At 46.9% G+C, this 15,366-nt stretch overlaps 1 protein-coding gene across 1 annotated transcript in view; it reads right to left on the bottom strand.

Moving 5' to 3' along the window:
- Window positions 1-15,366, bottom strand: part of LOC119234212 (sorbin and SH3 domain-containing protein 1-like) — a 182,942-nt gene that overhangs the window by 43,981 nt on the left and 123,595 nt on the right. The window contains 2 exon segments of the mRNA XM_054690406.1: window positions 2,841-2,870; window positions 7,183-7,327. Coding sequence (XP_054546381.1) covers window positions 2,841-2,870; window positions 7,183-7,327 — 175 coding nt within the window.

Raw genomic sequence — 15,366 nt, 5'->3', positions numbered from 1 at the left:
CCAGGAAATTCCAACACAAAGCCGGGTTTTCACAGGATGCCTGAAGAGCAAGGGGATTTAGAATGCTGGAGACTTCCTTTTACAGGGTGCTGCTGAGCACGTGCCTCCCAGCAAAGGCCTTGCCAGGTGAGGCCGGCTGCAAGCTCCATCTCAGGCTCAGAGGCACTCACGCGCCTTTCTTTCAACATCATCTCTTGGGAGGAGGCAGATCACAGACAGGCCATTCTCAGTGTTTCCAGACCCAGGGTAATTTTTAAAAAATTGTTAGGGCAGGTGGCTCTAACCACAAGCACTTAATTGTGGAATGCAGGCAGCCAGTCCATGGGTTTATGCCAGAGCTGCCAGAGTCCTCTGGATCTATAAAAACGAGGCCTGAGTTATTTCACTTGAGAAGCTTGTGAGCGTGTGATCCGTGATTGAATTGATTTCAATCTACAGAGGGCTGAATCGCAGTCCCTGAAGAAAAACGTTTCTTTACACAGAGAAAACCCAAAGTGACACTTTACTGCACCACACGGTGACAGGGCCACTTCGGACGTCTGTTTTACAGTAAGGGCTTGCTGCAATTTCTCACTTGGCAGGTGCTGATCCCTCACAGAACATCCTGGAGCATTCCTGTCAAGTTTTACACTGTCCAATCAATAGATGGGTCCTGGATAGGGTCGCAAAGTAACGAGGATGCTGACAGTCTCAGACAGGGCCCCTGGGTCTGCAGGAGGTGGGCAAGTTTCCCTTTGCTTTGCACCCACAGAGCTGTGACTGAGGCTGACAGCCAAGCCTGCACCTTCCTAAGGGGAGGGAGGCATGGCCGTTATGCCCCTGCCAACCCTCCAGCCCAGCCCTTGCCATGTATCTGTCTATCTGGCAGACCAGGAGCTTTCATTCCTACCTGATTCTCACTGAGCCTGAAAATCACGCAGGCTCAATAAAATCCTTTCCCAGGGTGATCACCACAGGTGGAATGGGCAAAACCTTTCTCACCCCAACCTGTGCTGACCAGCCCCCTCTCCTGCAAAAGCTTCTGAGCAAAGGGGTGCTTGTTCTTTTTAAGCAAAAGCTACCATTTAGAGAGCACCCACTTTATGCTGAGCTCTATCAAACACCATTAGTGGGTCTATTCCCAAACTGAAGGAGCCCGGGAGCAGAGGGAGTGCCTGTGTTTGCCAGCCTGCTGGAGAGGCCCTGCCAATCACACAGCATTTCCCAGTATGCAAAGCAACCCCTGTGCAGCATAGGTGGTCCTCAAGCACCCCATGGAGGCGGGGCAAGGACTGTCTTCTTTGTTTCTTACACTAGAAAACTGGCTCAGGAAGGTGAAGTCACTTACCCAGGGACAAGCCACCTTGAGAAGGATGTCACGACCAAACGCCACGTCTCTAATTTGTGTTTGGGTGCCTTTTTCATCTATCCTCGTGCTCCCCGCACACTCCCAAAGGCAGGAAGGACCCGGAAGGAGCCATCTTTTACTCAGACCCACAGTTCTCAGACCAGGGAATGAAGTGGGCTGGAGAGCAGCAGCTCCAGGCTGGGAAAAGGGCACCTTGGGCTCAGCGCAGCCTGTCCCGGTCCTGATAGAGCTGAGAGAGCGTGACAGCCCCGTGTCCTCCCTGCCCCTCCTCCCCACCACCACAAAGACAGCATATGATGAAATAACACAGAAATGATGGGGCAGCTGCTCAGGAGACCGTGGCTTTTGTTACCCACTAGACCAGGAGTCCCTGGCAGCCCCGGGAGGGTAGCTCAAAACTATGATGTGCCTATGCGCTTGCACATGTGTGCCCTTCCCTAGAGCAAGAACCTGCTGCCTTCATTAGACTCCCCGTGGATCCACACCACCACAGTGGGAGCTGCTCCAGGGCAGCAGTTCATGACATGACCCGGCTCAGGGCCTGACACAAAGCAGCACTCAACAAAATGACGAGCAAGTCAGCAGAGGCACCTACTGACCACATTCACATCTATCTAGAACCGAGTGGATGCAGCCCTCAGCGCTGTCTGTGAGGACAACTGGCGCTACTGCTTTCCCCACGTGACAAGAGCTGACCTGTAGTCTGCACATATAAACTACAGACATCAGTAACATGCCTGTGGCCATGCCATGAGCAAGAGCAGGACACGCTGCAGAGGCCAGGAGTGGCGTAGCACTCCCATCTTGGTTACCACACCATTTCAGCTTAGGTTTCTGCCCTCCCCACCTCGACATCATCCTGCACACTCCATCAAGGGCTGAGCCCTGGTGTCTGATTGTATTTGCAGACGCTGCCCACCAGTGTCAACTCGACGAAGCCTGCTACACAGAAGTTGTCGGTACAGGGGGCAGCATCAGCCACTGGGTAGTTGATTAGAAAGGCAAATCCCTGTCCAAATTCAGGAAATCCAAATCTTTGGAGCTGAGACCTAGGAATCTGGGTTTGACAAGCTCTCCAAGAGATTCAGGCACCGGCTCTAGGTCAAAAAGCAGTCCTCTCTCACCCTCCTCCAAGCTCTGCTGCCCTGGAGGGTCTCACCTCGGTCCATCATCCCAAGTCATCTACTGGCATTTGGGCTGGCCACCCACCAAGGAGAGGACCTGCCCCCATGTCCCAACTCCAACCTGTCACATCCTAGTGAGAACATCCTATTTTTACCCATCAAGCCACATGTCACAGATCCTCAGGACAGTTACTAGCCTGGGTTACTTGTCTGATCTGCCCCACTGGCCTGTTTTCATCATCCTTGTGGTCCAGAAAGAGAAGCCCTGACATGTCAGAGGAGCTCATACAACTTTGCTGATCGAACATCAGGTAATGACCAGAAATGGCTTTCATGGAAATAGGTGTAAATAAGTAGTTCTCACCTACCTGAAAGGTTACTGAGTCGTTTCTGCTGTTCTGTGATAAGAGAAAAAATACAGTGTAAATGAGATTTATACAACAAACATGATCATCCAAGAAGCCCCAACATAACTTGTTAGGATCCTCAAAATGATGTCCTTGCTGTCCTATAGGTTAGATGATGAAATATGTCATCTGGCTGAATGCAAGGGTATCAACATGACTCCTGTTATTAAGTGGGGTGTCTTCCCCTGAACCCCAAGCTGCACCAGGACTCAGGAACTGTCACTGTTCTCTCTTTAGATCTTGCCATAAGGTGCTCTGATTGCTCAAGGACACCCTCCCAATAATCCTGTTTCAAGTGAGCAGGATTTTTAGGATCCCATCTTGGTACCTTTTGAGGAAAATGCAATTGTAATTATAACCATGGCAACTGCCATTGCCTGCGAGCCTGCTAAATGCCAGACACTGCTTTAAGAGCTTTCACACATGCCAACACTGTGAATCTTTGCAGCCACATTAGCAGGTAGATCAGCATTGCTGAGAGACCTCGGGTAAGGGGTACATATTACCCAAGGACACTGAAAATCAGAGCTGGGTCCAGAACCTGGATTTCCCAGCTCCCATCAGCAGGCCCCTGCTGTCACTAATACCCCATGTCTTTCACTTTCTTAGCCTCAGGGGCATTCTCAAGGAGAGAAGGCCAGTGTCTCCTTTGGAGTATTCTGCATGTACGTGCTATGGGATAAGCACAAAAATGACCTTCACCTTCCACAGCTGCTAAAGATAAAGCAGCTACATAGATAAAAATAGAATGCTTGCCAGCCCCTGGGTACTGCCACCACCCCTCTTGGCCAAGTCCCCGCCTCCCTCCAGAATCAGTTTGGGTAAGAATAAACAGAGAGCCGCAGGGAGGCTCAGAGCTGGCAGGAGCAGCCCTGTCCAGCACTGGCACAGGCATGCGGCTCTCTCTGCCATTTAAGCACAAGTCCAGCAGAACTCCAGGCTCAGCTCTGCCAACAACCTGTCTGATGACACCGACCAGTCAAGTAAACTCTCAGACTCAGTTTCCTCATCTGTTAAATCAGAGTGCTCATGGATCCCCAGATCCCAGACTAGGTGGTCTGCAAGCTGGAGGCAAGAACTTCCCCAGTGGGCAAAAGCACATTAATTCAATTTAAAAGACATTGCTCCCACTTCAGAGCTCTAAAATGGCCTTTCTTTCACTGAACTATAAGGGTTATAGACAATGCTGTTTTTCAGGGGTGCTGTCTAGCAGTCAGGGATGAGTGACCCTGTAGGGTGGCCCTCAGATGCCTTCACGTGCCCATGAGATCCAGACGTCTCGAACCATGGAGACGGTGTTCTCCAGTGTGGTCCAGGGACTGACAGGACCTATGTGCCCTATGAGTTTTTGGGAAGATACAGAATCATGGCCCCGGCCCAGATTTCCTGAATCCAAATCTGCAAGTTAAGAGGATTTCGAGGATGCTACACACATTAAAAATTGAGAAGCCTTGAGTTAGGAGACCCATCTCCATCTTTCTGCCCTGGGAGTTTTTGAATCAAATCCTCCTCCCTAGACTGATGTTATGTGATCTGTCTTCAACACAGGTGGTAGGAAAGCTCAGGGAGGGGGGCACAGACACCAGGGCTAGGCCAGAGGCGAGGGGCACTTCCCCCCATTTCCAGTGGGGAAGCTGGCTTGGACAGGGTTATTATCACACGGTTCCTGAGACAGTCTAGGCATGAAAAAAAGGGCACCTTTTTTAGGATGACTAAACTAGGATTCCAGAAGTGGAGTAAAGTTATCATCCCCTCAGGAGACTTTGCAATACTTAAGAAATTGTTTTCACGGGTACTGTCTCTGAGGCAGAATAGAGCTGCCAGGCTGGGTAAATTCCAAAATGAAGCCAAAAACACTTGACCTAAACCCCACTGATGATTAGTAATCCAAGGCTGGGCTGGCCAGGTGCTTCCAATCTCCCCTACTCTTCCTGCCCCACCTGTTTAGGGAACATATGGTTTGTTCTTTAGAGGAAGTTACATTCTAATTCTAAAAACTAATGTTTCTTGTGTCCTTTTCTTTTCTTTTCTTTTTTTTTTTTAAAGGATTTATTTATTTACATAAGCACTGAGTACAGTCAGCAGCATGGGAAGGTGAGAGAATTCACCAGAGCCAGAGCAGGGAGCAGAACAGGCAGACTGACGAAATACACTGCTGAGGGGAGCAGCGGGCGTGGCAGGAGAGGTCTGCTGCGCCATGTGGGACCCTCGCTGGCAGCCGGGGATCAAACTGGTGCTGCGGGTATCTTCGCAGCCCAGCGCTAAAGTGCTGCGCCACCGGGGAGGCCCACTTGTGTCCTTTTCTGATGAATGTGATTCAAGCTGCACAGTTGTGATGTTTCAACTCAAGGGCAGGACTTAAGAAAAAGGCACAAACCAAAAGCATTTAGAAGAAGAAGAATCCATTTGTTCAGGGAAGGAGCAATAGGCATTTCTGTGCCCAGGGATGTCTCACTGGGTGTCATCAGAGAGACATGGTGGAAGCAGCTGACATTATACTTGGCATTTCCCAAAAACCAAGTTGCCTTGGGAAAAAGTCCCATTTTTAGAGAAATCGCCCTTCCTTCTGGGAATTAACTTGCTTCTGTTTGAGTGGATTTTTTTTAACTAAGATGAGTCATTAAGAAGTTCATAGAGAATCAAACTTCACTTTGTCCTACATTGCAGACACTTTCTGGGCAGAGAAAGCTACTGCCAGTAAGAGGCATGGCATGGCTGCAAGGAGAATGGGCTCTTACATAGTTTAGTGTGGGGAAGGGCCCTTCTTAAATTTTCAAGAACATACATTTGCATGTAAAAATTAATATGGGAGCCACACAGAGTGAAAAAAAATAAAACTACTAAAATAACTAAAGAGTTGAGTGGAAAGATTTTAAGTAGGAGAAAATATTTCATTCAGTTGCTTTCAAGTTAGAAAATAGAGAACTCTAATATGAGAAACAATTAAAAATAGACACTAGTCCCACTGTCCCAAGTTAATGCAGGGAGTAGGGAGGGGGGGGGAAAAACTATGAAGCAGTCAAACAGGGAGTCAAGAAGGAAGATTTGGTATTGAGCTTTAAGCTGTGAAAAAATAATTGCTGTTGGAAATTCAGACCAAAAGACCAGAAAGCTCTTTCTATACTAAGAAACAGCTTGAAAATTTTTACAATTCACACTACAAAGCACTTTTGTGAAGGACAAATTTATTCCTCTTGCAAATTCCAAAAAGGAAACTTGGATTTAGAATCATCTTCTGGAATTTTTGAGATGAAGGGTCAACACAGAACAAATATTACCTCAAAACACTTATCTTCATCTAAGCTACACTTCACCTAAGGTACCCTTCAGAGAAAGGGGAGAACCAACCAGAAGCTGTCAGAGAAACTATAGAAAACAAACATGAAATCTGTCAGCAGAGCTGCTGGAGCTATGCAGCGGAAGGGGTGACCACCACAAGGCCTCATATCCCCAAGAGCTCCACTGAACGTGGCCAACCTCAGTAACTGCTGGGGAAGGTGAAGGCCATGGAATCACTAAAAAAAGTTCAATTGCCCCTGTTTTAGAGGTGCAAAAACATGTTCTCTATTTCAGAAAATTTTCCATCTGATATTTTCTTTAATTTGGTACTCAAAATTTTGCTTTCCAGAACATTTATGATGGTGAAGACCCAAGAGATTTATAACACAATTTATTTATTTATTTTTTTAATAGAGGCATGTTTTATTTATTTATTTGTTTGTTTGTTTTTTGTTTATACAAGCACTGGGTACAGTCAGAAGAGCAGGAGGGTGAGAGAATTCACCAGAGCCAGAGCAGGGAGCAGAGCAGGCAGAAGGACCGAAGTACACTGCTGAGGGGAGCAGCGGGCGGCAGGAGAAGTCTGCGCGCCATGTGGGACCCTCCTCCGGTGGCCGGGGAGCAGCCGGGGATCGAACCGGTGCTGCAGAGGCTGCGGGCAGCTTTGCAACCCAGTGCTCAACCGCTGCGCCACCGGGGAGGCCCTATAACACAATTTATAAGCGGTACTCCTGTACCAAGATTCCCCAAGCCAAGTTCCTAGAACTGGAATGATGAGGAATTAAGACACACAGACCGTTTCTTTCCTGTGGATACACAAGGTATGCAACATGTATCCCAACAGCTTCCATATTCAGCACCCCAAGTCGGGGACCTCTGCCTGCCTGTCTACTTTGTAGGTCATGGGAGTAAGCTGGGACAGACAGCTTCAGGGAAGGATGCACATCTCTGCCATGTGGTAGGACTCCTGCCCCAGGTGTTGATGGCAGCACATAGGGGAGCATGCCTGGCATAGTTCCTTTACCTCGGTTGTGTTGCAAGAGCACAATAGTAGGATTGACGATGGTTGTGGAGGGGTAGGCAGAGGACGGCTTGCTGACAGGTGCAAAGGTCTGGGACTCAGATCCAACGTGGGGAGAAGAAACTTCATTTAGTAGAGGATTTGGATCCTAGAAAGAAAACAAACACTGTAACTGTCAAGATGTGAAACCTAGAGATAATGGTTTTTAAAAGAAGGAAATTAAATTTTTACAAGGATCTTAATTAGAAAAGGAAATGTAATAAATGAGACATATCAACTCTGGTTAGAAGTTAAATCTGGAATGCTTACTCTCTTCGTTGGTATTAGTAAGGGAGAGAAGGAAGGTGAACGCAACTGAAAGTCTCAGCAACATCATTCATTATTTTCACCTGGTAATAATTGTGGAGCAATCTGGTTACTGAAAAAGCAAATTCAAATCAGAGTAGAACATGCAAAACTCATGCAATTCCAAATACAGTCTGAGAACCAGAGCTGGGTTTATTGGGAAAAATCAGTAGTTTAGTACTCTTATTTAAGGAAATAGGAGACAAGATTAAGACAAAGTCATTGATGTAAGAACAGTGAAGAGTTAAGTATTGGTCCTCTTGGAGACTACTCTTAGCATAAGCACTACTCAAACAACTTTTACTAGTGCTTGCTTCTGAGATTTGGATAGTATCTTTTCCTGTGCTGACACACTTTAATACTGAGGTGACAAAGATCTCTAAAGACTAGTGAAACTCCTGACTTAGAACTTCTAACTCTGTTAGAAACCCCTATACAATTTTTACTAACATAATCTACATGATTGGAATAATGCCAAACTTTTTAAAGGCATGAAAATAAGACCTGAAATATAATGAGGGTATTTATAGGTAGTTTTCTCTATCAAACCTGCACATTCTGCAAAGTTTCTATTTTATAATTTTCAGACCTGAGTGCCAGAATGTCATTCTTAAAAGGGTTTGAAGCAAGTTCTATCCAGACTAAAGTATGGTTTAAAGCAACTAGGATGCTCTATCAGACATCAGTGACCCTGTAAGCACCTGCAGGAGGAGGGTCCTGCCTCCTACCTCTTCCTCCCTGCCTCTAGCACAATTCCCTAAAGACAGCAGGTGCTCAGTAAATGCCACATGAAAGATGGACAAGCGCCATCTACAGCAAAGGTGTCTCTGAACAACTTCTGCTACAAGAGAACACGTGGTCACCAAAAGAGGAAGTGTATCAGACTGAGGACAGCACCTGGCACATAGTAGGAGCTTCCTAAAGATACCAGTTCGATCCTCCTGAAAGTATCCTTTTGTCACAATTGCTAAACATGAGATCTGCTTAGATTAGTGAATAAAAGCTTTCCCCAAGACTTGAGAGGCACAAAATGATCTTGTGCAAAAGTGTCTTAACTCAAGTATTCATTTGTGAAGTGGAAAACAGTTATACTTGTGCTAATTTACTTCCAATATAATGTAATGAGGATACATAACATTAGTAAAGACTATCATAATGTACCCATGAAACACAAAAAATCAGCGGTATAGCTCTTTAAAGTATAACATCTAACATGATAACTGGATGGATCCTGGGAACATTAAGCATTTTATAAATTTACTTGGAGGCACAAGTCCCCCAAACCTTATTTCAGGAATATCACAAAAATGGTTATTGATAAAATAGCATGGATCAATTACCATGCATATTCTTCTTCCCTCATACCCTCAAATAGCTGCAGATGAAACAGATACCAACTGGTGGCTTGGTCGCAATCCCCAGGGGCCTCTACTCGTAATCAGCCTTATTCAGTGGAGGCACCCAAGCAGTTTCCTTTTTCACTTCTTACTCTACCAGCTGGGGCCAAACCAAACTGATCACACCAACTGAGGACCTCTAGGGAAGTCTCTACCAGGCTGACCAGTCAGGTTTGATAAACTGAGGACACTATCCTCACGAATCTGTCCTGGCTTACAACTCATGAAAATCTTGATCTACACAGCAGAGAAATTATAGGGTACATAACAAAACTCCTCACAATGTTAGTATTAGGGTACTAACAATAAGACTCACTTTACATGCTGCTCTAGAAAACCTTTTGTATCAAATGAAAGAATATCTGTAATCTCCAAAGCAAGAGTGGGTCTAAATTCACCTATCAATTGAGCTGGGGTGAGGGGAGTACATCAGGGAACAATCTAGCATTTTCCTTCAACAGGGCTGAGCTGCAAAGTTTAGCGATAGAAGGACATTCCAGGGCCACATCTGGTTGGGTCCTGACCAAACTGAATCGTGTTACATCTACAGACTTGAGAAGGAGTCTCTGTCCAGCATGTAGCTGTTCCCAGCTAATATCTCATTATAATTTATCTTTCAAGTCAAACAAGTTTCCTTCCAGTGCTCTGCATGGCTCGCTTGAGTTTAATGAGCCACTGAGACAATTTTGTAGGTCTATCTCTTTACACAAAGGCATGCCAGTGAACATGTAGTTCCAGCAGACAATTGCATGACCACCAGATCACTACATCTCAACAGTGGTCCATGGAATCTCAGCCTCAGGACCCCCTGGGATGTGTGTTCCACAGAAGAGAAAAACCTGGAGTTGACACTGTAAAGGAGCATCCCTGCACCTCAGACGATCCCCTATATTCTAAGCCTGGGAACAAGCTCTATCCTAAAGACCCTATTCTCAAGAGCGAGGTCCTGCCTTGTCATCATCGTACCCACACAATCTAGCAGAAAGCCTAGAAAAAGGCATGGCAGGAGCACTAGGAGCACTAAGGTTAATTATTGGCTAGTTGCATATTTTTGTGGGACTCCGGCCCCCATTTGCTAGGGCAAGCCTCAGAAATGTTGGGCTTCTCTTCTTTCTCTTCTTTCTGTATCAAGCACCAATTATAACAGGACCTCTTCTATACTCGGACCTCTTACATACTGCTGTCCCGTGAGTAGGTCCTTCATCCCCATTTTAGCATTCACACTGAGGCTCTTTCACATTCTCTCAATTCTCAGGGCTCCTGCAGAGACAACAGGCTGAGTATTATAACCCAGTTTTTTCCGCTACATAGATTTCCCACTTATGATGGGGACCCATCCTTTAAAGGATGGGGCTTGAGGCATCAGGGTCCTTTAACTTCCTCTGACCACTGGGGCACTCTTTGCCAGAAAGGTCTCTGGCAGCCACTACTCAGTGCTCCAGAAGTTTTCTGTCTTTTGCGGTAACAGTCCTAACATTTGTACCAGGTTTTTATATCCATTGCTCAATGAAACTCAACTCTTTAAAATTTCTTTTAAATAGTCTCTGTCATTGTGGATAGATAAGAGAATCTAGTTGCTGTATCAACAAAACAGTGAAACTTCTCCTCTGCTAGAATCTCCCTGCTCCCTGTGGAGAAGATGGCGGAGGCCTGCTGTCGGCTTTTCCACATAATTTCTAGCTTTCCTCAGCTTTCAACATTATGTCTCCTGGCCTATAAAGAGTATAACTAGCCAAAAGACCACAGACGTTGTTTTCTCAGATGGAAAACCAAGTTATCTCAGGAGGATGTGCGTTTCAAACAGGACAGAGGAGAGGAAGGATGAGAGGCTCGTGAACAGCCGCAGGAGGCCGGGGAGCACAGGGGAGGCATGCACTCTAGTGAAAGCAAACACTTCTCCAGTCACCACACAAGCACAGCAGCAGCCAACATGTCCCTCAGCACTTAGTACTTCAGTGAGAAAGAGTTGTTTTTTTTTTTTTTTTTTTTTTTTACTGCCAGGAGTAGACATTCAGGAAAGCTGTGAGGAGGGGGTTCCAGCAAGCTTACGGTACTTGAAACAGCTCCCGTGAGGTCAGGCTCCAAGGCTCTGTGGAGGCCCTCCGGGACCGGAGGGACCAGCGGAGGTGGTGGTGAGGATGGTGGTGTCTGGCTAACAGGGGGGAGAGAGCCAGGAGCGCGGGCTGGCTGGCTGTGGTAGGCCCGCCTCTGCAGATGAGGGGGAATGAAATCATCTAGAGTCGGGAAGGTCAGAGGTGAGCCGGCAGGGGTGGTAACCGGGATTGGGGGGCCAAGTGTTCCCAGAGATGATGGAGGTCTGGCAGTGCCTTCTTGCCCTCTGTCAGTATTAACCAGGTAGACAGGGACAACTATTACCTCAGGCTGGGCTGGGCTGGAGGAAGTGGCATCCTGTAGGAAATAAGGGGGTCGTTATGTAAAGGGGCATGACAGGGAAGAAGGAATCTCATATTTAAACAGCTGAGAGTGGACATGCAATGATGTACTCTGAGAAATATTTAATCGGTGCCCTTTTCTCTGAGTACATGAGACAGGCGGTGTAGCCAGCTGGCCTCCTGACTCTATGACACAGAGGGACGCCCATCCAAGTTTACTTTCCATCCATCTATTTTTGAATCCTTTTAACACTTTATGAGAGAAAATGACAGAGCAGGCAGGCAGGCTGTGCTTAACCCCCCAAACTGCTGGCAGAGTCTGAGAGTTTGGGAGTAAATACGATTTTTTGGCACCTTCTTACAAAACAAACACTCCGTATATCTTATTAGCTTACAGATTCCACGCTCCGGCATACTTACATATTTACAGCAAAGAGAGAGAGGGAGACAGAGAGGACTATGCTGAGATGTTTAGAGAGAAGAATTCGGGATTCGAGCCGCAGTGGTATTGACAAGGAAAGGAAGGGCAGGGCAGCCCGGAAAACAAATGAGCTGCTCATAGGAGTTTTGAGAGAGACGGCATAGAAGACAAACAAACATTCCTAAATCCTTGCCTTGGCTGGGTAGGACGGCTGCAAAAGGTAAGGCTCTTTTCTCTTCCGGTTTTCGGGATCAGAGGTAACCTGGGGGCCTAGCACAGGTGGTCTCGCTGCATCTGGGAACGCAGGCCGAGGCCCCGGGGAAAGACTCTCGCCGTGGTTAACGGCATCCTTACTGATGTCAGAGAACAGCTTGGGAGGGTCAGGAGGAGGAGCAGAGGGTGCCTTTCCCGTGCCGGCTGTGCAGGAGGCAAGGCTGGGAGCCGGTGCTCGAGCGCCTGCAGCTTCCAGGGGAGTGCCTTTGGCTGGGTCACGTGCAACACGAGAGTTTTCTGATGCCACCCGGCGAATGTTATTGGATAAACAAGGTACATATAAGCTGCTGACCTTTTTATTCCCAACTGCCCCATGACGTGGGTTAGAGCTCACATTCTCACTATAAACTGTTCTGGCAGCTACATAGTGGTGCTGGGGCTGGGAAGAAGCACTGGGGAATGTGGAACCCGGAAGGCAGGGCCCAGGACACACCACACCTCCAGGAGCTGATCTGGCTGCCAGGGGAACAGGGATGGACTGGCGTCGTGAGGGGTTCAGCTGGCTGGGGGTGCCGGGTGGGATGTAAGGCTTGGGTGAGCTCAAGTAGAGGGAACCCTTGTAGGTACTGTGGATGGTGGGGGGCTGCCATGCAAAGCGGTCCTCTGTAGGGAAAGGACATGGGGGAGAGAAAACCTGCAGTATCATTTTCAAAACATAATATTCAAACAGGGAGAAAAGAAAGGAGGAGAAATGGAAAGGATGACCATTAGAAAGCAGCATAACACGATCTGAAGAAAAAACAATTCTTGACATGTTTAGCAAATCCTCAGTTCAGATTCCTTGTGGCCCCTACATTCCTCTTCTGGGTAAAGCCAAGGACTGACTCATACTCACCTGGAGAGGCAGGCCTGGCTCTCCTGACATCACAGGGAGACGGGCTCACACAGGAGAGGCCACATGCTAAGTCAACTTGACATCAATCCTTGACTGACCGGCACTTGCAGACCCCCTGACTAGCGAGTACCAAGGGACTAAATGCCAGCGGAAGAAGTCCCAAGTCCCCCAATTTTCTCACACCTCCTTTCCTCAAAGATTTTTCTCTTTTGCTTCCTGGCTTTAACAGTTTAAATTCTTGAAACTCCTGAGTATCTTTCATTCTCTCCCCTTAGGGAACAGAGAGTTGAGGAGTCACCCATATTTGTGTTCACAGGACACAGATGTCTTAGTTGACTCATGCAGATTTAGTGCTCAATTCCAGAAGCATAACAAATTAAAGCTCACCAAGAAGAGAATGCTAACGACTCGGAATCCACATGTGCTCTTTTCTCAGAGGGAACAATTTGATGGAACTAATTATTAGCAGGAAGACAGGCATGAGATTAAAGGCATGTAGTCTCCCATTTTTGATGCACATAGAACAAAGATACCAGGCAATGAAACACTTGATTGGCCCATTAGATTGCACTGTGCCTGGTTTATCACATTTCAACTCCTTTTCCATTCTCATCCAGTCCAACATCAGGCACAGAGAAGCCCAGAGAGGAGTGATCAGTCCCAAAAACTCTTGGCTTAAGCCCAAAACTCTGGCTCCAGGTTCAGAGCTAGAAAGCGATGGTTCCTATCCCACTCCCCCACCTTCAGCACAGCTCTTCCTTAGGTCTCTGGGAGACAAAGGGTCAGGAGACAGGGTAAATCTCCAGGCTGATCCTTGTTTCAATGAAAGAAATCTGTCAACTTATGTCTCATTTGGGAATTATAAGATGAAGAGAGTATATTTTCCCAGTGTCCTCCACTCCCTCAAACTCCTCATGTTTAACCCTAACCCCAAGTGATGGCATTGGAGGGAAGAGCTTTGGGAGGCAATTAAAGTTACATCAGGTCATGAGAAGGGGCCTCCATGACGGATTAGTGTCCTTCTTCGAAGAGAAAGAGGGACCAGAACTCTCTCTTTCCATCAGTGAGAAGGTGGCTATATACAAACCAGAAGAGAGCTTTAACTAGGAACCCAGCTGGCTGGCACCCTGTTCATGAATTTTTAGCCCACAGAACTATAAAAAATAAATGCCTGTTCAAGTCACCTGTATCTGGTATTTTGTTAGAGCAACCCGAGCTAAGATGCACAGATTTTCTTTTCCATTTATGTATTTATTTTTTAAAGATGTATAGATTTTCTTCACTGAACACTATCTTTACACTGAACACTATCTTTAGATAGTCCAGAATTAGATGAAACTCAGAGCCTTTCTCCAAATGGCACAGGTAAGTATGGCCAATATCTAGTAAGTGGGCTGTGACCCCAAAATGGGAGGGTGCAAGGGGGTAGTCCATTTTGGGAATGGTTCTTATTTTTGTGGAATGCAAGTGGCCGAGGAGAAGGGAAGCTAACAAGGGCGAACAGATAAGAAAAAAGTTTTATGAGTCTGGGTTACAGTATCAACCCAGAAACAGTAAACAACCTTCCCTCGGACTCAGTTTTAAATCTAAATAACCTGGGGCCTCCCCTGGTGGCGCAGCGGTTGAGCACTGAGCTGCGAAGCTGCCTGCAGCCTCGGCAGCGCCAGTTCGATCCCCGGCCACGGGCAAGGGTCCCACATGGCACGCAGACCTCTCCTGCCGCACCTGCTCCTCCCCTCAGCAGTGTGTTTTGTCAGTCTGCCTGCTCTGCTCCCCGCTCTGTCTCTGGTGAATTCTCTCACCCTCCCGCGCTTCTGACTGTACCCAGTGCTCATATAAAGAAAGAAATCTTTTTAAAAAAAATAAATAAATAAATCTAAACATCCTGGATGGAGAAGACACTATTTGGGTTTCCTAGGTTAACACAAAGCCCATCCTCTCCATAGGGGGCCCAAGATGGTGCTAGTGGAATGTGGCCGGATGTACTGGCCAAAAATACAAAAGAAGCGAGCCCTCTTCAGTAGTGAGCAGGATCCAAACAACCAGATGTACTCAGTGAACTTGGCCTGGAGGCTGGGCCATGCTTAGCCTAAATGATTCTCTCTAGAAGCAAAACACTTAAACTAGCACATTCCTGACAGACTTCAGGATAAGTTGATGATGGTTGCCAGGGAGGTAAATAAAAGACAATTTTGAATTAGGCTCTGATTTACTTTTACTTTGAGCTCAAGTGTCCCACATGCAATTCCTTCTTGTCCAAAGATAGAAATCGGTTCCAATGACTTTTTCACTTAATTTGGCTGTGGCCATATACGGTGCGAGGGCTGCATTACGTCAGGCACCAGGCTTCCTGGGACTCTGACCCAGAGAGAGCATGCTTCCCCAGAGTGTTGATAAAGCTCTCAGAGCCAAAGGCCTTCCTGTCCTTGGGGCTTCTTCAGCCCTCTGGGAGGAGCAAGCAGCATGGTCCTGTTCCATGGAAGGAGCTACTTTTCGTTTTATTGTAAACATTACAAGACCACG

Source organism: Talpa occidentalis, unplaced genomic scaffold (genome assembly GCF_014898055.3).
Source record: "Talpa occidentalis isolate TD23 unplaced genomic scaffold, MPIMG_talOcc4v2.1 talOcc4.8, whole genome shotgun sequence".
NCBI lineage: Eukaryota > Metazoa > Chordata > Mammalia > Eulipotyphla > Talpidae > Talpa > Talpa occidentalis.
This window is presented reverse-complemented; position numbering and strand designations above follow the sequence as displayed.